Source organism: Momordica charantia (genome assembly GCF_013281855.1).
Source record: "Momordica charantia cultivar OHB3-1 chromosome 6 unlocalized genomic scaffold, Mcharantia_2.0 BLBB01000006.1, whole genome shotgun sequence".
Classification (NCBI taxonomy): domain Eukaryota; kingdom Viridiplantae; phylum Streptophyta; class Magnoliopsida; order Cucurbitales; family Cucurbitaceae; genus Momordica; species Momordica charantia.
The window spans coordinates 31306294-31333669 of NW_028275164.1; the positions used below are offsets into that span (position 1 = coordinate 31306294).

The 27376-nt window shown below is 33.9% G+C and overlaps 1 protein-coding gene across 3 annotated transcripts; it reads left to right on the top strand.

The window, feature by feature from the left end:
- The first annotated feature begins 3857 nt into the window (after positions 1–3857).
- FU (kinase family with ARM repeat domain-containing protein) lies at positions 3858–26850 on the top strand. Of its 3 annotated transcripts, XM_088125784.1 has the most exons (25): positions 3858–4071; positions 4328–4405; positions 4982–5095; positions 5172–5246; positions 5933–6025; positions 6309–6383; positions 6489–6581; positions 7947–8010; positions 8598–8682; positions 9835–9907; positions 9997–10065; positions 10163–10243; positions 10365–10481; positions 10740–10839; positions 10933–11070; positions 14234–14372; positions 15932–16103; positions 16791–16889; positions 16973–17512; positions 17686–18843; positions 19072–19305; positions 23074–23217; positions 23325–23405; positions 24953–25141; positions 26145–26850. In XM_088125784.1, the coding sequence occupies exons 3-25, from the start codon at positions 5006–5008 to the stop codon at positions 26388–26390; spliced, it is 4155 nt and encodes a 1384-aa protein (XP_087981910.1). In that variant the 5' UTR covers positions 3858–4071; positions 4328–4405; positions 4982–5005; the 3' UTR covers positions 26391–26850. The 3 variants fall into 3 exon arrangements, with proteins under 3 accessions (XP_087981910.1, XP_022159465.1, XP_022159467.1); XM_022303773.2 differs by lacking the exon at positions 4328–4405; XM_022303775.2 differs by lacking the exons at positions 4328–4405; positions 10365–10481.
- The last annotated feature ends 526 nt before the right edge of the window (positions 26851–27376 follow it).

Genomic DNA, 27376 nt, shown 5'->3' on the forward strand with positions numbered 1-27376 from the left:
TTTCGGAAAAGCCATATTTTTCTCAACAATGTCTTTGTCATTTGATCCAATAGCGTTCCATTAGATAGGAACAGATTTTATAAATACTGATAACTCTGGGATGGAGTACTAGAACGGAAAAAATCCATCAGATAATGAACTATTGGTTGTAAGTCATCTCTGGCGATGAATCAACAATCCGAAGTGTTTTTATTGCATATTATTGATAAGCCAATGTTTATATATAGATGTAGGAAGATCTGCTTAGGAAGGAAGCAAACAATTTGACATCTTTTCATTGACAAAGAATTCTCAATGTGAAAACAAAGAGACAAAAAGTTGATCTTTGAATAGGAAAAATAGTAAATCTTGAGTCATACCCCAGTTAGCAACATGTGCATCCTGTTTAGTTAAGATAAATTTCAACTTTTAGTTTGTCAAGTTTAATTTCAACAAATTTAATATTAGATTGTCACAACTTTTACCTTTTATTCCACTGTTATCTCATTCACTCATCAATTTAAAAAAAAAAAGATACTTAAAAGATATGTTAAAACATGATCCGAAGAGGTTGGTTGAATTGGGTGGTTGGAACAAAACCCAATAGGTTGAAAATAGGGGTTGAAAGGCGAATTCTTGACTTAAATAGCTGAATCAAAGATGATTTGCACAAAGGAAGAGTGAGCTCCGACGTGGTGCCAACATAACACACTTCGATACTTAAGTCACGTGAAATAGAGATACTAACTCAATTTTATGATATTGAGAGGAAGTGAATTGTGTAACTATTGATGGGTGACCTGTGTATTTTTAGGGTCCTTTGGCTCACGTATGACATCATGGTTCATCTGCAAGTGGACAAAAAGGACTACAGTGTGCTGCATAGGTGGTGACGCACAAGTCAATGCCTATGCTTTGACGGGAAAATTTCCTATCCCATCGTAGTATAGAAATTTTTCCTACTCCCTCCATTTAAAGCTTGACATGTGTTTATTATTATACAAATAAAAATGGTAAATTTTCTTATCCTCCCATGGTATAGAACTTTTCCTACTCCCTCTGTTTAGACTGTGCCATGTCTATATTATTATGCAAATAAAAATTATATATTCTTTGAGTATGGTCCACGTACTTATAACTAAATTATTGTATAAGACTATACTTTCTCTTTCATCATTATCTCTCTTATTGATTATTATATTGTATCTAGGTTCTAATCTCTTCCTCTGCTTCATTTACCCAACCAAATCTTCTCTTTCATTTTTATCCATCATCCAAACTTGAACTTGAAGCTCCCTCCCCCTTGCCGCCGTACCATCTCCTCCCACCCTACCTCCCGCTGCATTTGTCACCGTCCCGCCGCCGCCCGTTTTTGAAGTGGGTAAGTTTCAGAGTGATGTCTCTGGGTTCTCTCTGCCTTTTTTTCTTCTTTTTTCGTCCTCTCTCTCGCGTCTACTTCTTTTATGTGTCTCCTCATCTGATTGCTCTCACCATCCTGACAACCTTTTATTCCAGGGAGGAAGAATGGATATCCAAACCAATCCCATTGACAACTTTTTCTTTCTCTGGCCCTCTCTCTTTTGCGTGGTCTTAAGAAAAAAAAGAAGCATATAAGAAAACCCCATTAATAGCTACAACCTGACAATCCGACCCAACCCGAATTTTTTAGGTTGGGTTGGCCATCAATTCGGGTTGGGTTGAGTTGTAAATATGGTCAATCCAAAAATTCGGGTTGGTCTCAAAAAACCCCTAACCCGATCCAACCCAACTCGTGAACATCCCTATCCCAAGATAGAGCTTTTATATTATTATTATTTTTTTCTTTTTTCTTTCATTTCTTCATCTTCTGTCTCTTCATTTAAATATTTTTACAACTCCACTTTTATTTCTTAGATTTTCATCCATTTAAACTAAATCTATTTGTTTTTTTATTTGTTGAAATAATATTTACAGTTTGAAGTACGTAGGATGAGAGTAGGATCAATCTATGTATTTTATTTTTTTCCCTATTTTTCTTTGTTTTTCTATTCATTTCTAACCATTTTATTTATTTCTCTTTTTATTTTAATGCATATAAAAGTAGTTGGATCTATCGCAAATCTCTAAGTATATTAGGTTTAATTCTTTGCCTTAAATTTTTTTTTAATAGAAGAAAATCTACGCTTGAGAAAAATGGACTTGTAACAATATTCAAATGAAAATATATGTTTACGTAGCATGCTTACTTATCCTACCCTATTAACGAAACAAGTCGAAGTGAGCATAGTTCAGCGGTGATTGGCATATACCTCCAACCATTACATTGCAAGTTCGTTCCCTCATCCCTACCTATTGTATATAAAAAAAAAAGACAAATATAACAGCTTTGAAAAATTTTTGTTTGATGGAATGACTTAATTGATACTTATTTAAAAGATTAATGACATTTTATATACTTTGCATTTTTTAAAAAAATGTTTGGTTTTCGTAATATTTTACCAAATATTTTCCAAAACTACCTTTAATCCTAAAAAAAAAATACACCCAGATTCCGAAACATTAATTTCCATCAATATTATTTAGACCACAAGTATTTACATGTCTCGACATTTCTTCAAAAGAAAAAAAAAACCTAACCAATGATATTATATATGAGTAAAAAGTTAGAAATTTGAATCCCCACCCCACATATTATTTAATTAAAAAAACATAAATATTTATATAATTGTCACTTTGATATAGGTCTCGAGTTCAATCCATTGTTTCAGCATTGTTGTAATTTTTCCTATTTTTTTTACCTGTTTTTCTTTCTCTTGTCGGTAACTAAATCAAATTGTTTAAATAAAGTTTTAATTTATTTAGATATTTCATATTATCTCCTGGGTTATATAAATACATAATATGAAGCAATAAAAGAATTATTGGAATTATTTTATATTTTAAAGTAAATTATCTTTTAAAAAGTAATTATACATTTAGATATTTTATATGTAAATTATAATTTCAATTATTATCTATTTAGAGTTCCATATTTTCCCTCTCAAACTATACAAATAAATAATATGATAGAACGAATTGTTTTTAGACATTTTTGCTCCAAAACTCTTCAATGGACAAATTTAATAATATTATCAATGTCATGCTTCATCTAATTTATATATACATTTGAAATTAATTTAAGACCTCAACATATTAATTTATTTTATTAATAAAAATGTATTAAAATAAAAATAAAAAATAATTATATAAAAGCAATTTTGATAGTTACATTAATGAGCCAAGAACATTAATTTCCAATTGAGTCAAAACAAAAATATTTGAAAATAGTTTTTAAAACTATAATAATTAAAAAAATAGTTAGTTCAATTGGTTGACAAATAGTGCAACATCGTATGTTACTCCCATATATTATACTAAAAAAAGGAAAAAACTATTTTTGAAATATGTTTAAACAATAATAACGTTTTAAAAAATAAATCTCGTAAATACATTAAAATTGTTTCAATTATTTAAATAAGTGTATTTAGTAACACTTTTGTTTAAAATACAGACAAAAATACTAAATATATAAAAAATGAATGAATTATTTGAATTATTAAACGATGCAAATATTACTTTTTTCCTAAAATATGTGCTATTTAAATATTTTTATAGATATTTGATTAATATTTTACTACAAAGTAAGTTAAAACTTGTAGTAAAAAAAGGTGAAAAAAAAGGTTAAAACTATCAATATCTGGCGAAAAGCTGGGCAAATTTAAACAAGTAATGACAATTAAAATGAAATCAGAGCATGGATATAAAAAGAAAAAAAAAAATCAGAGCATGGGTACAAATTCGTAATTTTTCCATTCAAAAGGAACGTGCCAAAATCCGAACGTTGTAGCTCAAATCAAATATACGAGCGCCAAAAAGAAGCACCCAATTGTAAGTTCTAACTCTCTCTCTCTCCAAATTTCCAATCTCTCTCTCTGGCTGTGGTACCCTTGCTCCGGTCCCTTCTGCCTCAGTTCTCGCCGCCGGTCCCCGCCGCCTCACCTTACGCCGCCGGTGCACCCCTCTGCCTCACACCGCCCCTGAAGCGGCTCGAGCAAGAAAGCAAGGTTCCTCGAGGTCAGTCCCTTTTCTCGTATAAGAACTGATCAAATTTGAAATTGTCAGTCTGATTATTTTGGGCTGTGAACCAAATTCGTTATCGAAGTCCTTCTCTCTCTCTAGATCTTTGGCTGTGGAACATCCTTGCTCCATGGATTGTAATCTGAGGTTAAGTTTAGATTGACAAATGATCTTCGATTTAGTTGCTTTGAGTTGATTTTCGAAATTTCTGTGAAATAAGAGGAAATCAGAACAAATTTTCTGCAATTCTCAGTTGCATTCGGGCATCTCACCTGCCACTGTTCTCCCCCATCAATTTCAGCATTTAGTTCCTGACTCACCGTTTCAGTGGGTAGTTCTTTTAATCTCGCCCCCTCTTTTGCCATTAATTACTTGAATTTGTTAATATCGATTTCCCTTAGTGTAGATCACCTCCAGCGCTCTCTCGTCACTTGCTGAGTTGCTCCTCGGAAGAGTTTTCATCCACTGCTCCGTTCCAACCCTCTTTCACTAATCCCGTCTAAACTCATCGGGATCCCATTTCGTTATGGGTTTATATTTTGCGGGTTTCTATAATGTTTAGGATTTATAACTTTGATGTAGTAGGGGAACCCTTAAATTAATGGTTTTATATATTTGGTGTTTTTGGAACATCTTTTTGTTCCACATCGACTGCATATCTGACGAACGGTTACTGTCCTAATATCAATTAATAATTTACTATATTTTGTGAGTTAGTTGTACCTCATGATACGAATTGTCTGTCTCTACCTCGAGTCATACAAAAGTGAACCAGTTCTGCAATTGCCAAATTGATTAGTGTTGTACTAGAAAATGAAATTGATCTCATGAAGTACTACTTATATACCCATTTTCAATGTTTAAATATATCTTTCATTCTTACTATTTTTGTTTATTGTTGCTGCAGTGATATATTTTTTCCATTCACAGAATGGGTGTTGAAAATTACCATGTAATCGAGCTTGTTGGGGAAGGCTCTTTTGGTAAAGTGTATAAGGGGAGGCGGAAGTACACAGGCCAGGTGAATATTAATTGTTTAAACGTATTTTTCTTTAATCGTTACAATAACTCACTTAAGTTGTTTACGCTCTTCTCAGACTGTCGCGATGAAATTCATTATGAAGCATGGAAAAAGCGAGAAAGACATTCAAAATTTAAGGCAGGAGATTGAGGTACCTGCTAATTTTCTTGGTATTCCTAAATGAAAGCGTAACTTAAATGTGTGATATTTTTAGATTAATATGTAAAAGTAATAAATAAAAAATTGCCTTTCAAAACAGTTTCTAAACTTAAGAATAACATAGAGATGTTATGAAATGTTATGCTCTCATGTTTGTTTGTCTTTTCACAGTTAAAGACCTTGTCCTCACACTAGGTCACTTGGCTTTAATAATTGTTTTATTCCCTTTCGTGTATGTCTTACTTGTTTCGTTCCTGCTGCTATGATGCTGATTGCTGAATCACCTTATGGAATAACGTTCCTTTGTAGAGGCTATATTAATTGCATCTTCTGTTCTGTATTCCCAATTTGATCGTAGGGAGGAAGTATTTCATAGTAAGTAAAATTATTTCTTCAGTCTCAGTGGTTGTAACATTTGGTCATAGTTGTACCCGTAGAAGGGAAGTTAAGCTGCTAACTTAAGAGAAGGAAGTTAAGGTGCTAGACATGCTACTATTTTATACTTTATAGCTCAAAAGAAGGAAGTTAAGATACTAGACATACTACTATTTTCTTTATGAATAGTTTTACTGCTTCGAGGAAATCGTGTACAACCAATGAAGAATGGCCATTATTTATTAAGATTAGTCCCTTTTTCTCTTTCCCTCCATTCTACTAAGGTATCTCATAATGTTGCAGATACTAAGAAAGCTGAAGCATGAAAATATCATTGAAATGCTCGACTCATTTGAAAGCCCGCAGGAATTTTGTGTTGTTACAGAATTTGCACAAGTAATTCATCTTCTTATATTGATCAAACATTTCCATATTCAAAGCATACATTTTTGTGAAGTTTTGTTGGGTTGCAGAACTTTCTGTTGGACCAACACAAAACCCATTTTATTGTACTTAAATTCCCCAAGATTACATTAAAAAGTCATAAAAAGACCCAGTTTAGTTGAGTGACATGCATCTCTTGACAGAAAGTCAAAAAGTAACGTGCAAAACTTTACTAAGCACGTTATATAACCTAGCTTATGCAAGGTTCACGTATGTGAATATTTCTGATTGACAGGGCGAACTCTTTGAGATCCTTGAGGATGATAAATGCCTTCCTGAAGAGCAAGTTCAAGCAATTGCAAAACAGTTGGTAATTCATGAACTTAACATTAATTAGGCTACCAAGCTTTATAGGATCGTTCATTTATATGAACTGTGAATATTCTCTTAACCTGGTTAGAACAATAACTTTCAGGTAAGAGCACTGCACTACTTGCATTCCAACCGTATCATCCATCGTGACATGAAGCCGCAAAACATCCTTATCGGAGCTGGATCTGTTGTGAAGGTTTGCCCTCATCACATGCTTAATCACCATGTTTGTTACTTTATAAAAATAACTTCTCAAGTGTTCTATCTTCTATTGGTTCAAGTTGTTTCCTACAATAATTTTATCAATACATAGCTTCTTATTTTGTACAATGTTGTCACTAGTAGTCATTAGTCACTTACCAAGTTACCACAAACACATGTTAGGTTAGAGAGAAATCACTGGTCCTTTGAGGATGTTTCTTCTGATTTAACTAATTTTTGGAGTATTTTACAGTTCACAACTTCTAGGTGGTGCTACACTTATAGCAAATTATTTTGCAATTACTCCCTCATTTTGATCTTTCGGATGTCTCTCTTGAGTTAGTCCTTCTGGAGGGGGTTCCTTCTCCCCCCGCCCTTAGTTTGTAATCCCAGTTACCACAACCATTTTCACTAAATCACTTAACCAGCCAATGCTAAAACCAGGTTGAATTAACATTGCTTCTTGTAAGAATTTGTCGAATTGGAGATATTTCTTTCACTATCTCCCATCCTGGTTTCTTATTTAAAAAACTGTCCGACATCTTTTTATCTGATGTGGTAATTTAAGGGATAAAAGATAAAACTTTAGAGAAAGATTACAGATTCATGATTTCTTAATAAATGAGTAGCAAATTAAGCAAATTCTATATTGATCTGTTTCGAGGATAGCTAGCCATATGTTAGTATTTACAGTATACTCTTTGGAGTTTATAATGAATTTCCATTGTCCACTTTCTTTGTACCAGAATCTAAATCTCATCTGTATTTGCTTTTCATTGTTCAAGAGTAATATTTTGGAAGCTAATGGCTTGTTTAGTTCATGACTAAAATTCTTTTTTAAAGACATGGGTGTTAGGATGACAAAAATGTATCCAAAATGTAAAATTTAGAGAAGTTTTTATTATAGTTTCCTAAAATTGTCTTCAAAACATAAATCTTGTGAAAAAGCTTTTGATATTTAAATAATAAATTTTTATTTAATTGAAATGGAACTTTATTTTTAGAATAGTTTGTAGACAATGAAATGCGAAAAGAATCGGGAAACAAAATACCAATGCACATGATTCAGTATCTTTTAACTTATTGAAATTGTAAATGAATTGAAATAGCTTCTAGAAATTTTTGAATTTTTTTGCTATCGAAAGCATCATCTTGGTATTTCTTGTTTTTATTTCTATAAAGGATTAACAATTTGTGAATCAAATACTAAATAGACTACAAGGTTCCAAGTAATATTCAACTTTGATTCTAGTAATTTGGCATCAGCTTCATAATGCTTGCCCATTTTTTCATAGTTTTTAATTGACTTAAACATTTTTACTGATATAATACTCCTCTTTTTATGCTTTATTTATCTCAGCTCTGTGATTTTGGGTTTGCTCGAGCAATGTCAACAAACACTGTTGTTTTGCGGTCAATTAAAGGTAAGTTGTTTCAATTGTTTGCAGTATTCTCTATATGGTTATCATGAATAGAAAAGGAAAACTTGCATTTGGTCGTCAGGAATAGAAAAAGATTCAAATAAGGAATTGAAAAGGTAAATTTGCATTCAGTTGTCCAATACAGGCATCTCTCATTTTCCTCGCTTTAGAGAGAAACTTTTACTGTATGCTCTATCATTTGATTTTCATAATGCACAGTTAGAGTTACTTTCCTGGTAAACTTTATTGTAAGTATCAAATGATTTTGAGCAATAATTTACTTCACATTTATATGCTTTTGTTGCATTATAAAAATTACTGCATGCTCTATCATATGATTTTCCTAATGGGCAGTTAGAGTTACTTTCCTTGTAAACTTTCTTATAAATATCAAATGATTTTGAACTATAATTTACTTCACATTCATATGTTTTTGTTGCATTGGAAAAATGTAAAGATCCTTTGATAACTATATGATGTATTTCAACTTGGCTTTCCAGTTATCACTAAACCAAACTATTATACAGTCGTTTCAACAGTAACTGCCTCAATATTTACTTGTTTATTAATACTATATTAACTTTATTCAGGCACGCCTTTGTACATGGCTCCAGAACTGGTTCGTGAACAACCCTATAATCACACTGCAGACTTGTGGTCATTAGGAGTGATACTGTACGTGGATTCTTGTTGTCTTGAATTTATTATTATCTTCTACTAAGAATTTATGAATATTTTTATCCTTTCGAGTTTGTATCTTTGAACATTTATGTTCCTTTTCATTTATCAATGAAAATTTCGTTTCTTGTTAAAAAAAAAAAGTCCCTGTGACCACTCTAAGTCATTCTATCTGGGGTCTAAGATTTTGGTTTTCTTCTTTAATTTTCATCCACATGCTATTATTCCATTGAATTGACAATTGGGGCTATGTTTATATTGCAATGTTCTCACCTCATTTGTATTAATAGATTCTCTATTTTGCATGATTCATGTCTTTAAGAGATTAATTGTGGCAAACAAGGTAGAGTCACATATATATTTGAGTTTCATTGGTAATAATGAAATCCTCATACATGGTTGGCTGCTTCTTCTTCTTTCTTTCTTTTTTTTTTTTTTAAATACCACAATCAGTATATGCAGCTCAAGAATAATTCACCGACTGTATTTTATAACAAAACCATATACAACAGAGAAAAATTCGTCTTTGTTTTCTACTCCGGGAAATTCTCTAACTTTATTCAGTATATTGGATCGCACCTTCAAAGGATAGAAGTATCCAATTTCAAGTTTCAGCGCTGATTTTGTTGATGCTTAATACTTATGCAGTGTTTATGTATGCTTGTGTACTAATGCCTAGCCTTGGATTACTGGGACTTGACAGTTGACTGTTATTGTCCCTTGAAAAACCCTAATTAAATTTTGTTCTAGAGGATGGAGCTGAATGCTGTTACGGAAACAACTTTACTGCTGAAAACCTTGCTTTTTAAACTTGTTAACATCTGGAGGCTGTTGTTTGTTTCAAAGGTTGCATGTAAATATCATGTTAGGACTAGCTATTCGTGATTAGATGATATTTGTATTTATCTTTGCATGTGATTTTTTGTGAGAAACATACCATAAATTGATTAATTAATTGCAGACATGAAACATACAATAATTAATTTGAAGATAAAAGTTCAATTGGTAGAGAACCTACAACCAATGGTAGAAAACCTTAGTACAAACACCCTCTTAAGAGATATCTCATACCTTAGTTGTGCCCTTCTTCTGTGTTTTTCTTCGTTGCCTCTGCATCTTTTTAAATTCAGAAAATGTTAACTGAAACAGGTATGAGTTGTTTGTTGGCCAACCTCCATTTTACACTAACTCTGTTTATGCACTGATTCGGCACATTGTAAAGGTATTTTATGTCACAAGTTACTATTTCATATTTCATGTTTTTTTGCAATAATTTTGAAGTGGAAGCTAATTTTACATCCAACAAGCCAGGATCCAGTTAAATATCCCGACAACATGAGTTCAAGTTTCAAGAGCTTTTTGAAAGGATTGCTCAACAAGGTTATTCTGAAGTTGAAATGTTTGATTCTATTGACTAGTTTTCAAATTGTATTGGTAACTTCACATTTTTTACTTAGTCTCGCTTAAATTGGAATAGGTACCTCAAAATCGACTCACATGGCCTGCTCTTCTAGAACACCATTTTGTAAAAGAAACTTCAGACGAGCTGGAAATGAGGGTAATGGATTTGATGTCGTTTGTGATAATTTGGTTATATATATGATTTGGAAAGTAGGGTATTGTAATCCCTTTGATTCAAGATTTTCAAAGATCTAAGAGTGTATTCATTGTTCTCCAAGTTGTTTCTTGTTCCAAAAAGAAAACAAAATTGTGTAGCCCCCAAGAGTAGCCCAGTTGGCAAGAGCTTGGGGTCTCTTGGGCATACCGTATTGGAGGTCTCAAGTTCGAATCTTCGGGTGAGTTTAATACCAAAAATCCTTGATATCTTCTAGGTCCAGGTCTTGGGGCGGGTGCGGGTGCCCTTGGGTATAGGGAATAAAGCTTCGACTCCCCGTTATAAAAGAAAAAAAATTGTGTTGAGTAACATCTTACCACCATGCTGTAGTCCTTGACTTATGTATAATGAGATAGGTTTATGTGTAAAATCTTTAATTTGATCCTTAGAAGTTGAAATTATTGTAGCTATAACATTTCATCCTAAAAAATGTTTCCAGGAGTTACATGCTACATCTGCTGCAACCACCAGGGGGTGCAATCCTACTTGGAGAGGAGAAGGAAATGCTGGTTTTGCTTCAGCCATTTCTAGTCCAGGGGGTAAGGTTCAAAATTCAAATATATATTTATTAGATTCAACATTTATCATTTACCATTGAAATTTGACCATTCATCTTACAATTGATGCTTCAGCTGGTTTCCAAGACAAGAGCACTGCACATCCTAATGCCAATGCTCAACTTAACCGTCCAAACCCATTGACGGAAAATAATAATTCCTTGCTTGAGGAGTTCCAAGGGTTTGTTAGTTCCAATGATGTTAAACAGTCAGGTATGAAGCAACTTGTTGTTTAGTGGCTATTCATTTCAATTCTCTTATTTTTGGCTGTTATTGTTCTCCACATTCCACCAGAAACCTCCAGCCCCATTTGTTTAAGAGAGCATTGTTTTTTGCATCCAAACTTCCCAAACCCGCTCCTCCCAAGCTTGTAGGTAAGGCAGCCACCTCCCAATTAATTGGATTTAGGCCTCCTTCATCCTTTTCAAAAGAAATCCCTGACTATCCTTTCATGCCTTTTGATGATCTGTTTGGGCATTTGAATATAGAGAGAAAGCCAGAGCGATACTTGAGAGATGAACTGGCTAGTGTTAATCTTCCTCCTCTAGAAAGAAGGTTTGCTTTCCACCTTGCTAGTTTCTTTGCTACTTTCTCTTCAATTGGTTCCCAGAAAGTCAGCTTGTTATCTCCCACAGGCATTCCCAGATACATTAAACGCCAAGAACCTACTTTACAGTCCCATAAGGACGTCGTAGACAACAACTAGAGATTTTGTCAAATTGATCTTCAGGACTGAAATCACCTCAAAATAGCACACCATCTCCTTTAAGTTATACCACCTTCCCATTGTTGATTGAGAATATCAAGGTGTCATCAGCGAATTGAAGATGACTCACCTGCAATCCATTTACCCCCATTTTAAACCTTCCAAACAGCCTTTACTAGTTCCTTTTTCTAGCATACTACTCAGCAAATGAGCCACTAAAGCAAATAGAAAAGGGGCTAAAGGATTACCTTGCTTCAAACCTCTTTGAGCTTTAAATGTTCCCCTTGATCTTCCACTGATCGAAATAGAGGACGAGGTATTGAATATGCAGCCTTTTATCCAAGATATCCATTTCCTCCCAAAGCCCTTTTTGTGAAGGATTTCAAGTAAGAAGTCCCAATCCACCATGCTATAGGCTTTTTCAGAGTCAAGTCAAGCTTAAAGATCTAACATTTTTTCGTCTTTACTTTGTACTTATCAACAAGCTCATTTGCAATTAGGATAGGGTTCAATATTTGTCTACCTTATACAAAAGCAACTTGGTTTTGGCTGACCGTCCACTTCATCGAGCAAGAACTTTTTCCACCACCTTATATAAGCTTGTGACTAAGCTAATGGGCTCATAATCAGAAACCTTTGTAGCCCTTAGTTTCTTTGGAATTAAACACAGATACGTTTTGTTAACTCATGAGTTCAGAATGCCTTTCACAAAACAGTTATGGAACACCTCAATCACATATGCTTTAATGATGTTCTCGGTTTTTCTTTTTTTTTTTTTTTTTCAGAAACTCCCCTTTGAAACCATCCAGTCTAGGCACTCTACTTTCCCCCAAATCATCTATTGCTGTACTTTCCCCGAAACAACTTATCTTAGAACACAATGTCGCCTTTCTCAAAGAGACTAACTCCATCATTGTTTTGGATTTAAGTAATTAGGTTCTTCTTTGTTCTCGCATTAACATAACTGTGGAAGAAACTGGAATTAATATCTCCCTCAACCAGCCATCGTGCTTTGCATTTTTGTCTCCACTTTTTGTCTTTTCTCAAGATCATATCCCCAAACTGAGCCTTTAAAAGTGATCATCTAAGAACCTCTTCGTCAAGTAAACCCTGGGATTGTTCCCAGCAATCCAAATTACAAATTTCATTTGTTAACTTCTCTTTTTGCTTCTTAATCTGGCAAACGATGTATTGTTCTATCCTTCAGCTTTGATTTCATTAGTTTTAGTTTTTGAATGAATACAAAACGTGGCCACCCACAATTGAATTTCATTCCAACAACGACTGAAGTCCTTTAGGAAGAGACCATGATCTAGCCACATATTGTTGAATAGCATTGGGCCCATTTGAAAGATCCAGCTTCCAACATAGTTGGGAAGTGTGATTAGATGTAGTGCGAGGCAACCTTGAAACTTTGGTCCTTTTGAAAATTTCCATCCAATCTTTGCTAACCAAGAATCTTTCAGTCAAAGAAAAAACAGACTCCTTACCATCGAACCAAGTGAAGGCTCCATTAGGAAGGGGAAGATCAATCAATTCTAGCTCTTCAATGATTTTATTCGCATACTTCTGGTCACTCTGTGGCCTGTAGATTTTCATGGATCCATTTGTTATCGTTGAAGTCACCGCCAACACACCAAAAATCAGGGACTAGGCCACCCACATCGTACAACTCTTCCTAGAACATGTCTCTGTTGTGGTGCATAGCTGGACCATAGAACACGTCTATGTTGTCAGCCAACTTAAAGAGAGCAGAGAAAGAGAAAATACCCACTATGGAATCAACTACAACCGTCATGTTCTCATCCTGAAGGATTATAATACTTCCTAATGAACCCCTAGCACTTTAAAAGACCACCCAATAATACAAGAGCTCTAAATGTCTTTAATAAGACTCCTCTCAACCTCTTTACACTTAGATTCTTGGAGAATGACAATATCAGGCTTTGAAGAGATAATAGCTTCTTTCATTAGGCGCCTTTTTTTGGCTTTACCTGGGCCTATAACATTCCAGGAGACAATTTCATAGAATTCGTGTGATCCTATTCGAAGTCTCTGACTTTCTCATAGTTGACTGAGCAATTTAAATTTTTGAGCTCTCGGTTGCCTCTTGTGCTCCTTTTCTCTTGACCTTTGTTTTCAATCTCCATTTGCATTCGTTTCGGCACCATCATTAGCTCTAAATTCGCTTTTCACAAAATATTGTTAACCCTCTTCATCATTAGGTCTTTTGCGATCCACATCTTCGCAAAATCAGCCTCAACCTCCTCCTCGTCTTGAGAGAGAGGCTCACTCGGCTCTTCCTTTGTGTTGGTTGTTTCCTCTTTAGAAGTAGGCAAGCTTGGGTACCAATAGTAGTCTTCACTGTCAGTAAGTTTCCTCCTTTTTCCTTCCATTGTTGAAGCCACATAACCAAAGGCAGATTCTTAACATTTATCCATCCCCCGGAATAACTATTATTTATTGCTTTCTGTGCTTATTATGCATATTACTAGCACACAACTGTTGACTAATAATTATTGCTTTCCATGCTTATTATGCATATTATTTATTTATTTTCATTTTTCTTGTTGAGTGTTCTTTTCTTTGTGTGCATGTTTCTACTCTCTAAATGAAAACAAACTAATGCTGATGAACCATATTTGTTTTAAATTTACTATTTCTATTAAGGTTGCCAGACGTTGGACAAATTAGAAGATAACTCTCGCACTTTAAAAGGTGCACAAGTCATTAGCCAAGACACTGAAGCATTAACACATATTTTGCGACAATTACGAAGATGGACCGAGTTGTCCAAGGACTCTAGCAGGTTACGTGACTTAAATTCTCCATCATTTTACTCTGAATTTTTCATTTGTAAATTCAATATTCAATATTGACCTCTAGAGTAAGAACAATAATATCTCAAATTAGGTCAATTGTTGGGACATACTTTGTTGTAAAGAACTCTCTCAACACTAAATGACTTTTCTTGAATTAAGATACAATTCATTGATTAAAATGGGTATGCTTTTCTAGCTTTCACCGCAATGGGAGAATGAAAAATTTCATCTCGAGGCACAACTTCCAATTTTCAATTTGACACATTCTCTTTGTTCAGAGTATCTTTCAGTTTAGGGTGCATTTTGCAACATTGATAGTGCTCATTTTCCTTGATAGGAAACAAAACATTTCATATAGACAAAAGAGATCCCGATGATAGAGTTCTAATCGGATATAATTTAAGAAATACTGTAGCTATAAGAATCTTTTATAAAGAAGAGCAAGAGGAAACTAAAAAGAATAACCGTAGCTATAAAGACTTTTGATAAAGGAGAGCAAGAGGAGGCTAAAAGAATATGCTTTCCAAATTGTTTAGGAGGGAGAGGAGGTTGAAATTTATTCATGAGCTCTATAAACATCTTCAACATCCATTTGTTTCATTCAACTTAAATTGTTTAAGAGGTAACACGGGTAGCATTCTACCAGTAGAGAGCTTTGGTTTTGTAGTTGAAAGATGGCTTGGAAGTAAAAGGGCAAGGGCACCATTGGTAGAGTTACATAAAAGTCAAATAGTCTGAAGAAAAAAACTCCCACTATGAGTATGTGAATTATATGTGTCTGCATGTTTGATGACTCAATTATTCATACCGTTGTTTCTGTTAGATTGCTATCACCCATCACTAGATGATTTTGCCCTTTCCTATCTCAAGTCGTCTTAGAGGCTTATTTTTCCTTTACTACAAACAATAGCTGAATTGATGAAATATGAGGTATAAGGTTAATTACAAATGTTTTGAATTTTAAGTAAGTTCTATCGAACCAATAATAGGTGTTAACAATTAATAAACCACTGCTCAACCCAAAAGCTTAAGTTGATAGGTTGGTTAAATTTAATTCATATATAGATATCTTAACACCGCCCCCCCCCCCCCCCCCCCACTTGTGGATTTGGATCATTGCACAAGGCTCAATGAGTGGAAATTATTATAAATGGGGAGAAAACAATTCAAACACAAGAACTCCCGGATTGATACCATGTTAAGGTTGAATAAACCACCACTCAACCCAAAAGCTTAAGCTGATAGGTTGGGTAAATTTACTTCGTATATAGATATCTCAACAATAGGAAACTCAAAAATATTTTGATGGTCTAGTACAAATATTGACCTTGACTCTATGTTTTGTTATGACTTTTTTTTTTTTTTTTTTAAATATCCATGAGTGTCTGGGCCAGCTTATGCGCACCTCGACCAATCTCATGGGGCAACCGCCTGACCTTGATTCTATGTTTTGTTATGACTTCATGTTAGTAAATGTTTTTCTTGCATTGTAACTAATTCATTCTCATTATAATTTGGTATATTTTTCTATATTAAATCTGATCAGGGAACAAAGTATACTCAATTCAAGCCAATCATTGAGAATTCTTTCGAACTTAGCTGCTTCTGGAGTCATCCAATGCAGTGGGCGATTTGATGAAATTATATATGAACTTCTAGTGTTCATTGGCGTTGTTGTAAACTTGAAATCGATTGAAATTAATGATTTAATAATAAAGGTATATGTCTTTGAAGTTTCATTAAATTTAAAGTGAATTATAGATACCATCTATTTATTGCACATTCTGACCTAATTTTAGGATCTTGACTTTGGTTATGCATTGTTATATCTATTCATTTGCCTCTTCAAACTTGCAAGTTTTTGCTTTTGATAAAATTTATTACCATTCTTAATTCCAGTTACCTTCAACATGCATTACAAATTTTCTTAATATTCAAACAAACAGTTTCTTTTCGTTTCACTGTGTGCTTTTAACTTTCAATATTAAATAGAGGGTTGCCTTTTTATTACTAGAATTACTTCCCTAAGTAAGCCAGCGCGGTAATTTGTGACAATTCATGCTTCTCAAAGATTTTATAAGGGTGTGAATATTAATCATCAGTCTGTTAGGTTCATGATTTATCTATCCATTGTTCAATAACTAACTATATGCTTAGAACAATTAGATTTGAAAAAATAATTTTAATCGTTGATTTCAATGGAATGCATTTGTGCTTTGAAGATTTATAAACTTTTGAATATGAGTTTCTACTTTGATTGTTTCAAATGTTTTTTTTTATTTATAAATATGTATTTGATTCACAAACTAAATAGACACAATATTTCTTCTTTTATAGTTGGTTCAGTCTTCATTAGCTTTTTAGGAACAATTTTGTGATGCAACTTGGATTCCTTGTAATTGCAGAGTTTCTCAATTGTTAGAACATTGGTGAGTAAGTCTGGAAGTATCACGGGAAGTTTGTGCTTAAGGCATTGGGTCACTTCAGTGGAAATATTTGCTCAGGTTTATAATCATTTATTTATACTGCTGCTTAAATAGTATTTCAGTTATTAGCTTCTACCTCTCTAACCTTATTAAATTTTTAGGTTATATGTTCTAGTGGAGATTCATCTGGAGAAGTTGTATGTGAATCCATTGCTTGTGTTGCTGTTATGTTGTCTAAAGTAGCTCAAGGTCTTATAGCATCTTCTTCCAGTTCAGGTCCTGAGGTAGTTGGTGCTCCTAATGACACGTTGAGAAAAATTTTGGATCATGCTATGACATCTGGTTTGGTAGATCATTTGTGTCTTTGCTTAGCGACTTCAGGAGCAAGCCTTATGTCAGGTTCTTCAGCTCTACTACGAGCTGCTTGTGAAGCATGTAGAGCTCTTTGGTTACTAATAGAGTCACTCGAGGTTCTTTTTGTGAAAGAGGACACTTATTCATTTCCCTTGAATGCTTTTAGAAGTCATTCTCAACTTAAGCTTGACATTAGGGACCATGAAAGGGAATCTTTCCAAGGATCAGATTCAACAAAGGTTGTTGATGCAGTGACCAGGGCATTTCTTAAATCAAATGCAATACAGGTTTCTATTTACTATTGCCTCCACCAACGGCATGAAGCTGCCTTGTCTTCTTGCATTCAGGTGTTTATTTAATAAGCAGATTTTTTAGTTTCTTTTATTATTTTGAAATGGTGATTTACGAGAGAGAAGGCAACACCTCTCTTGAAAGTTTTGTTAAGTTGAATAAGTTTTTTTTTTCTTCGGCTACTCCCATGTTTAATTAAGAGATAATATTAGTTACATTTTTATTGTAGATTCTGCTGAGATGCTGCGTACATAATGGAATTGTTCCAGCCGTTCTTTGTGGTTTGCCCAGTTCCCTCCCTGTAACTACTGTTGTAAGTGGTGGAGGGGATGGCACTATAGTTGGAGAGATATTCAATGTACTATCTTTATGTACTTCAATTTTAAATAAAGATTCACAAACAGGTGATACAAGTAACTTGAAGTCCAAGCTAGTCAATCCTTCTTACTTGGTTATGCATTCCTGCCTCTTTCTTGCTACAATTGCTCAATGTTTAAAGTCGATGGGCAGAAATTCTGCATTATTTATGTTGACCACCTCTCCAAAAAAGCAACACTCACGACTTACAGTTCTTGCCCACAATTTTTCTTCTGACGACAAAATAAGGAATGCTGTCTCATCTCATTGTGCATCAGCCATGTTAGCTCTTGCATCCATTCTCTCGCTTGAAATTGGAGCTTCAGTCGAGTCTTCAGTGTCTGAAATATCTATTCCTCTGATTCCCAGAACGGCAACATTGTGTGATTATCTCAAAATTTCATCACCAGGCAGCAATGATGGGCATGCAAATGACTATAATGGAGTCCTTTCACACTGGCATGGCCTCATGGATGGATGTGTTGGCTTATTAGAGGCTAGGCTGAGGTGGGGGGGACCTCTAGCTGTTCAACAGTTGTGTGCTAGTAATATACCTTTCCTGCTTATTGATATGCTGGCCACAAATGGTTCAAGTGCTCCTCAAGGAATAGATGTCAAGAACAATCGAGTAGGGCTGTCACCCATTGGGCTTGTATGGACTGTTTCATCAATATCCCATTGCCTTTTAGGCGGGTCTTTGACTTTTCGTCAGATTTTAATTAGGAATGATAATGTCAAACACATGTCTGACTTGATATCTGATGCTCATCTCAAGCTTGTAAGGGGCTGGGGTGGGCTTGGTGGAGGCAAGAGTGGAATCAGAGACGTAATAAATGTAGTAATTGATCTTGTTGCATTTCCTTTTGTTGCTGTACAAAATGGCCCAGGCTTGCCATCTGCCACTGCTTCTGTGAATAGTGGGTTCCTACTCAACATGGGTTCACCAGGGGGAAGAGTTTGCGTGGAAGACAAGGATCTGCTGAAAGCAATAGAGGAAGACTTGGGAAAATATATTAAAATTCTTTTGGAGGTTAGATCTTGCCCATTGTATTTAAGAAATGGTTGTAAAATTTGAAATTTGAGGTGTATGACCTCGACTATAATATTTGGAGGAGTATAAGAAGTATATTGTTAAAAAAAATCCCATTCTGCATACCTGATTCTTCACTTAGGTGTTCTACCAAAGGAAATATTGATATTTATGGTTAAACTTGCTAGCATTTATATTTTTTTTTATCTAAGCCTGTGAATTTTATAGGTGGGAGTTCCTGGCATTGTTGTTCGATGTTTGGAATATTTGGAGTTCAAAGATATTGAAAGGCCTGTTGCATTTCTTGCTAAAATGATTAGCCATCGACCTCTAGCAGTTCAACTTGTGGGTAAAGGCCTGCTGGATGCAAATAGGATGCGTAGGCTGCTCAACACTTCAAATACAAGAGATATTTTACTGGATATTTTAATGATTGTTTCTGATCTAGCTCGAATGGATAAGGTTAGATTTCTTTCTTCATTTTTTATGCTTTATATTAAATGACGACATCCTTGTCATATTATCTTTTCTTTTCTCTGATAAAGTAGATTTTCTTGAAAATGAGAAATCAATTTCTAGGCATGGAACATTTGCATAAGCAACTTTCCTCAGTTGGTCATTAACTTGGATTAAGGGCAAGGTTTGACAGAACATTAGTCATTTCTCAAAATATATTTTCATTTTGTGCTTGTGGGAACATCCGTATTATTTTATCTTTTCTTTGTAAAGTAGTTTTTTCTCATTAGAGCAATCAATTTCTAGTCATTGTAGATGCAAATCAACTTTGTGATAAGAAACTTATCTCATTTGGTCATAAACTAGGATTATTGAGGGGGTATGATTTGACTGAGCATTTATATATATATATATATATATATATATATATATATATATTATATTCTGATAAGAAATAAGCAGCTTTTGTTAAAGGAAGTGAAATATAAAAGACCAAGGAGCAGCTTAGCTATGAAGACATTACTCAAAATATTCATTTGGTCCCTAAGGAAATTGTTACATTCTCCCTTTAAATTTTGTGAAGTATTAGGATCTTAGCTATGATGACATTGACTTAGTTTTACTTTTTCCTATCACACTTGAGATTGATGTAGGCATCACACTAGAGATTGATGAAACATCAAGGGAGAAGGATGATTATATTTCAGTGTTCTACCTTTCGATTTCTCTTCTTTTTCTGTAAAGTATGTTCAAAGAAGTTGGGCTTATAGCAGATCAGTGGATGGGCTAACTTTTTGGTAGTCAAGCATTTGATAAGTACCTCTTTTCGATACAATGTTGATGTGGAGCCTTTTAACTACCGAGGAGTAGGGAGAGGGCATGAGTGTTCATGTTGGGGGAGGGAACTGAAGTGAGTTCCTTTGTAGATGTTTCAGGGACTCGAATCCTTCAGAAAAGTACTGATGGGTACCCTGATAAGGCCCATTGAGTACATTTTGTTTTTCTCTATAGTACGTAGTTTCTCAACCTAACAAAAATAGGTAGAATTTTGTAAAATATGTAGAATTTTACACAATGTTTTAAAAGGCTAAAGGCAGCCCGGAGGTTTTTCTTTTGAAGAGGCGAGGCGCAAGCCTCAGTTTTAATTAAAAAAATTATACAAATTATACAGATCTAAAATTTGTATGATCAAGTATTGCTAAACATAATAGTTGTATAAAAGTATAAAAAAATTTACTTGTTAATTGCCACTTTAATAAAAATCCTAAAAGTATATCCTCAATATCACTACTAGTATCACTAAAAGGATTGACTTATTCTATAAAATTATTCCACTCCTGGTTTTAAGGTCTAGATAGTAAAAGTGATAATAGATTGAATTGTTACCATTCCTATAACGCATTCCATACTGAAAGAAACCTTTATATTTTGTAAGAATTGGGCAAATTAATAATATTATTTTAATCATCACACGAGATGTAAAGAAGTGCGTCTTCAAAGAGGCATAAGCCTCTTATGGTTCAAAGAAGGTGTAAATCTCAAGGCTCTAAGCCTGATTTTACAAAATTCTACATATTTTTGTTAGGTTCAGAAAACTACATATTATAGAGAAAAGAGTTACATTATGAATTTTGAGATACAAATGAAAATTTTATCTTGAATACAGAGTGATTATCAAAACTAGATTGTTAACAAGAGGAGTTGTGATGGGATAGGCTAAGGGGTAGTTTAAATGCTTAGTGGATCTTGCCACTACATTTTAGAAAGGGAAATAGAGATGAGCTGCTACGGTGCAGTGGGGGTGAAAGGGTTGAGGAAATACAATTAGTTTCACAGAAGTTGGTTTATTTTACAAAATGTTGAAAATGTTTGGATTGTTCCTTTGTTTGTTTTCGTCTTGTGTATGTTTTATTTATTTTATTTTTAATAGGCCCTCCCTTTTATACTTTCATTTGTTGAAGCTATTCTTATCCCCCCCCCCCCCCCACCAAAAAAAAAAGAAGAAAAAGGAAATAGGTTATTGGAGGGGGAGCTTGGAAAAATAAGAAGTCAACTTCTGGTCCTACACGGATATTAGTTGCAATGTCCCCATCCTTGTGTAGTTTTGAAAGCTGTTTTCATATCCCAAAAAGGTAAAAAGTTCAGCAGAGGAGCTTGGCAGAATAAGTAAACTTCTGGTCCTACTTGGTATTAGTTGCAAAGTTGCAGCATTCCCTTATGAAGGACGGGGGTTTTGGATCCCTTGTGAAAAGAATGTCGGGATATTAAATAAAGCTTGTATGATGTATATTTATTCTTCTGTAATGTTTTAAAACCACTGAATAAAAGAAAATAAAATGCAATTTGAATCTGTGTAAAATAGAAATGAAAGGAAACAGTTCTCAGTGCAAAGATATGGTACAAGGTACTTGATATAAATTACAAAATCTATCAATTATTTCCCAAGCATAAGGACAAAATTAGACAATTTTAAAGGAAAATATACAATCCGAAAAGGACTAGACACAATTCATTCGTTGACCAACTGTCATACTACTTTCGTTTGTTTTTTTTTTCTTTTTGAGAATATCCGTACTACTTTCGTTGGTCATTCAAAATCCTTGATGACTAGTTGCCTATGGATCTACTTACCCTTGGCTCAAAACTTCTTCCTTCAAATCAAACTTGCTCACTCTTTCCTCTAAGGGTAAAACCTTCTTCTTCCTTTGAATCAAACAGATGCTCACCCGTTCCACTCGTCATCTAGCCTAGGGGCTAGAAGATGGAGAAAATTTGGAAGAAAAGGTATAAACTCAATGGATGATAGAAGATAAAAGTTTGAATATTACTATATATCATCAGTGTAAAGAAAAGCCTTTTTTTAATTTTTCTTTTGTTTTTGTTTTTTTCTTGTGCATGAAAAATTGTAAATAATATGTTTTTGACGCCTTGCAATTGTGATGTAGCCTTCTAGAGGTGGTTTACAAGAAATGAATTCATGCCTCTTATTGAAAGAGCTGAATACTATTTATAGGATTCTTAGCTTAAGAACTACAAGGGTAAACAGAGTTACCATGGGGTAAAACTCTAAGTTCACTAAAATAGAAGCTTTAAAACAAAAGCTAAAACAGAAACTACAAAAGTAACTACTAATTACATCAAATTGTTAATAGATGCTGGTTTTTGCTCTAAAGAACAAAGGAATGGGGGCTAAATGAGCTATTCAGTATTCATATCTTTCACCTAATAATTCAAATTCTTAGGAAAGAAGTTCATAGTTTTATTTTGCATATGAGTGTAGTTGTATAATATAAACAAACTTCTAAGGGTTTATAGTGCGATTCATGAACCAGTTGCAAGGGACACATTGAAAGAACAACGATTCTACTAGTGATTCTCAATAGAACTTAAAACACAACTTTCCTGATAATATGTTGCGAAGTAATGTTGCCCTCTCATTTTTCTTAAATTGACTTTATTACCTTGGCTATGGGCTTGTTTTTGCTCTACTATAATATGAACATTTTTCTGTTCCCTCCTTTTTTGTTGTTTTCTCCTCATTGTCATCTTTGTCTTCTCACTGTATGTAACATATTTTTTTTTCTTTTTCTTTTTTAAAAGATTCTTTCAAATTTGAAAAGTACTTTGTAATAGGGTTGTTGCAGACAATTTAATCTTCCGATTATGTGTGACTGATCAATATTTTACTTTGCGATCCTATTTAATATTAACTGATTGATACTTTTCGTTGGTTGAATTGGAAACTTCCTTTTGGACAACCTTTTTGCATTTCAGGCATTCTATGAGTACATCAATGGTGCATCTATTTTGGAGTTCTTAAAGGAATTTCTTTCACACGAAGATCCAAATATACGAGCAAAGACTTGTAGTGCCTTGGGGAATATGTGTCGGCATAGTCCATACTTTTATGCTTCCTTGGTAAGTCTGAGAAGAAAATTACTATAGTTATTCTGTGTATCGATATTTTATTGATTTGTGACATCCTTGGTTTAAAAAGTATTCAAACTATCATGTGAAACTTGCAGGGAAGATATGAAATAATCAATCTTCTTATTGATAGATGTGCTGATCCAGACAAACGCACAAGAAAGTTTGCATGCTTTGCTGTAAGTTTTGTTTTTTAAAATATTACTCTCTATCATTAATTTTACTATCTTAATCGAGAACTTGTACTTTCTTCACTCATCTTTTGTCAATATGAAAAATTGCATTTTGTAGGTAGACATTTTTGTTTCTAAAATTTGATATAATATTTTTGTGTTAAAAGCCAATTAGGATAAAATTGACGACAATGAAGCAAGACTCTTACTAATGGCGTGTAGCTAGTTGTTTCTTAATGAGTACATCTTGTTAAATACAATAATAACCCTTGTAGAAGCTTTTTAAATATTTGATGCAAATATTTTAGGTACACCATAATAGTTGAGATTGTAAACATCTCAAGACGATTGAAAAAAAATCTTGGCTTTTAATAATATATTTTGGACTACAAGGAATTCTTGTTTAGGTTTCCAAAGAAAATATCTAAGATATTTAGGATTTGTTTGGCCCTCCATATCGTAAACGTGTGTTCAAGGCAGGGTAAAATGTGGCATGTAGCTTCAGTTAGTTAGAGGGCAGTGCCAGTGGCCATGTATATAGTGGTTGGGGAAATTGCTAATAGGTTATCATGTGACTGCTTTCTCAAAACGTTCAAACCATTCTCTAGAGGATTATTTTAGGTCATAGTGAGATTTTTTTAATTTTCACACTTTGTTATTTTCAACGTTCATTTTAAAATTGAGGTAATCCATTGTTGGTTTATTATTTGGAAATATTAGTCATAAATATTTAAATTAGTTGTAAATATTAATAGTTTATTTTATTCTTATTTTGGTTTTTATTACCATTTTTGTATTGAGCCTTTCTCCTATATAAACAGAGGTATAATACCTTTTAAGAATTGGGATACAGATATTTTATTTCATCTAAATCAAGTTCCATAAATACCTTTCCTTCAAAATCTCCATTGAGAAATGTATTCTTGACATTAAGTTGGTGAAAAGGTCCATTTAAATAAAGAGCAACAAATAAAAGAACTCTAATAGAGTTAATCTTAGAAATGGATGAAAGTGTTTCTCGATAATCAATCCCATAAAATTTGGCAATAAATCAACATCCTACAAAACACTATTTTCAACTAAGTTCAAGCCATGTAGGTGGGATTAATGGGTAGACACTGAATCAATAAGGACCTGTTTGGTAACGTTCCCGTTTCTTATTCTGTTTCTTCATTTTTAATGAATAAAAATAAATTGCATGACTCAAACATTTTTTTTATTTATGTTTTGGAACAAATTGGAAATGGGAACAAGAAAGAAGAAATTTATTTTAGTTGTTTCCAAAATTTCTATACAATTGTGAAAATGTTCCCAAATAACGAGACACAAGAAACAAAGTTGCAGAATGCTTAAATTTTTTTAGAAAATTGAAAATGAGAAACAAGAAACGGAAATGTTACCAAAACGGGCCCTAAAATTCCAAGCCACATGTAGGTGTGATTAATTGGCAGACACTGAAGCAATAAAATTCCAAAACAATTAGTTCCCTTTTTGTCGTATAACATGATAATTTTTTTATGTAAAATCTGAAGTAATTGGTTTTCTCTCTCTAGATCGGAAATGCTGCCTATCACGATGACACGTTATATGGAGAACTCAGGAGATCGATACCTCAGCTAGCAAATTTGCTGCTATCATCCGAAGAAGACAAAACAAAAGCAAATGCAGCAGGTGCACTAAGTAACCTTGTCCGCAACTCCAACATGCTCTGCGAGGATATTGTTTCTAAAGGAGCGATCCAGGTCTGTAAAGTTTACTGTTATTGACCTATTAATACTCTTAGTCTTATTCTTAGCTTCCCTCCACCCCATCACCGCCCCGCCCCAAAAAAGGTTGCTGGCTGTCCTTGTTAAAAGCAGACTTCAAAACTTGAAAATTGAAAGAGCTAAATACAAAAGTTTTCTTGTACATTGTGTAGGTTTGGTGCCATTAAAGATATTTTATGAACTAAATTGAGTAGTTGATTACTTCCAAGTAGTTTACCTTTACCCCAATCTTCTAACTGGTTAGGTTACATAATTTGTTGAATTTATGTAAGAAATTTGTAATATGGACACTTGTCACAATCTGCAAGGACCCTTGTCAAAAAAAAAAAAAAAAATCAATTGCCTTGCAAATCCAAGCCATAGTCAATCTTGCTGGATTCTAGAGAAAGCTTCATCTTTTAGCCATATGAGGATTTGTCCCTTCGATTTTCCAAATTAGCCAAAAGAATTTCTCTAATAACTATACTGGACCAGCTGCAGATCGAGTCAAACTCTAGTTTTGGCTAAAACTTTTTGAAAATTTCCGTAAGGTTAGAAACAGAGAGTTAGAAAGAAAATAAGAATAGTTATTTTGACGGCGACACAAGCCAATCTACTAGTACTTCTTTTGTACTTTTGTAGAAAGAATTTAATGGTATGGTAAGGGTGGTTTTACACATTATTGGAACCAAGTATCATTTAAACCATATCAGTTGCAGTTGGGGCAAATAGAATGTTCCCCTCTGAAATGTAGCTTACAAATTTGTGTTGAGGGTTTAGCTGCCAAAGTCCCAATTACACGAGGAAACTTTTTTATTTGTTCCGACTTCAATAGACATACCTGAAGTCCTGGACTCCATCTTCATTTATTAATTTTGTTTTGGATTATGAATCAAATTATCTTGATGTTTATGGAAGAACATTGTGATCAGATTTGATGACAATAGAGCTAGAATGAATTTTGTAGCAAGGGAGTCCGATTAACGATGATATTTTACAGGCTTTACTGAAGTTGGTAGCTGACTGTTCAGCAGTGGCCTTGAACCCAAGCAAAAAAGATGCAGCAAATGAGTCTCCTCTCAAGATAGCCTTGTTTTCCTTGGCAAAGATGTGCGCACATGCACCCTGCAGACAGTTCCTTATTTCATCGAAGCTGTTTCCGGTGATCGGGCAGCTACGACAATCCCCAGAATCAACAATTGCCAAATATGCCTCTGTAATCGTGAACAAGGTTGCTGAAGCTTGAACCTTCCACCTATCTCATTCACTCAGCCTCTTATTACCGTCGAAGTGTCATTGTCCATATATGAAGAACCTAGTTCTTCAATTGTATCTGTACCAAATTCTTCCTTTCGAAAGAAAATATTATGCGAGGATCCGATCCAACAACTATCTAAAATGTTGGTGAAGCTTACAAGAATGCTTGAAGCTGCTTGTGTAAAGGTCAGTTACTATACTCTTTACGCGTTTATAGAGCCATAGTTCGAATGTACAGTCTGTTTATAGTAAGACTTCCTCTGTTGACTAAACAGCAGTATCATAACCTATCAGCCTTGGTTCCACTTGTAGCTCATTGTGTAAAGGAAGACACATTAGTTTCTAAGTTGGCTGTTAGAGACTTGGTCAAATTGGTTGTTCGTTTTTGGTGGTGTTATTATTATTTTTTTTAACAAGAAAAAGACGGATGAAAAGGAAGAGTTTGATAACGTTCTTATTTTTTGTTCATGTTTCTTCATTCTTGATAAAGAAAAATGAATTGTATGGTCCAAATATCCAAATTCAATAGGATGAAACAATTTTTTTATTTATATTTTGGAACATTCGAAAAAAAGTGAAATTCAAATCTCTAAATATAGATTTGTAAGATTTGGAAAAAAAATAAAACAATTGTGAAATATCATTACTATATCGAGCCATTTGAGGAAATTTCCTTTCTTAAAATTTCGATCAATTACAAATAATGTGCCTGCAAAAAACATTAAAAGACATAAAAATGGCATAGAAATAGTACAGAGTGTCTTTATTTTGGTCTTTTAATGACATTGTCTAATAAAACTGACTCATGTGGCGATTGAACTCAAATTAATATTAGCCCAAGTTTAAGTGTTGGGTTTAAAGTCAAACAAATCAAATAGAGAATTTACCGTAGTTGTGCTTATTTATCACTCAGTTTTAGAGAATGGCTAAATAATCATCAATAATGAAAAATGTTCATTAGTATTTTATCTAACT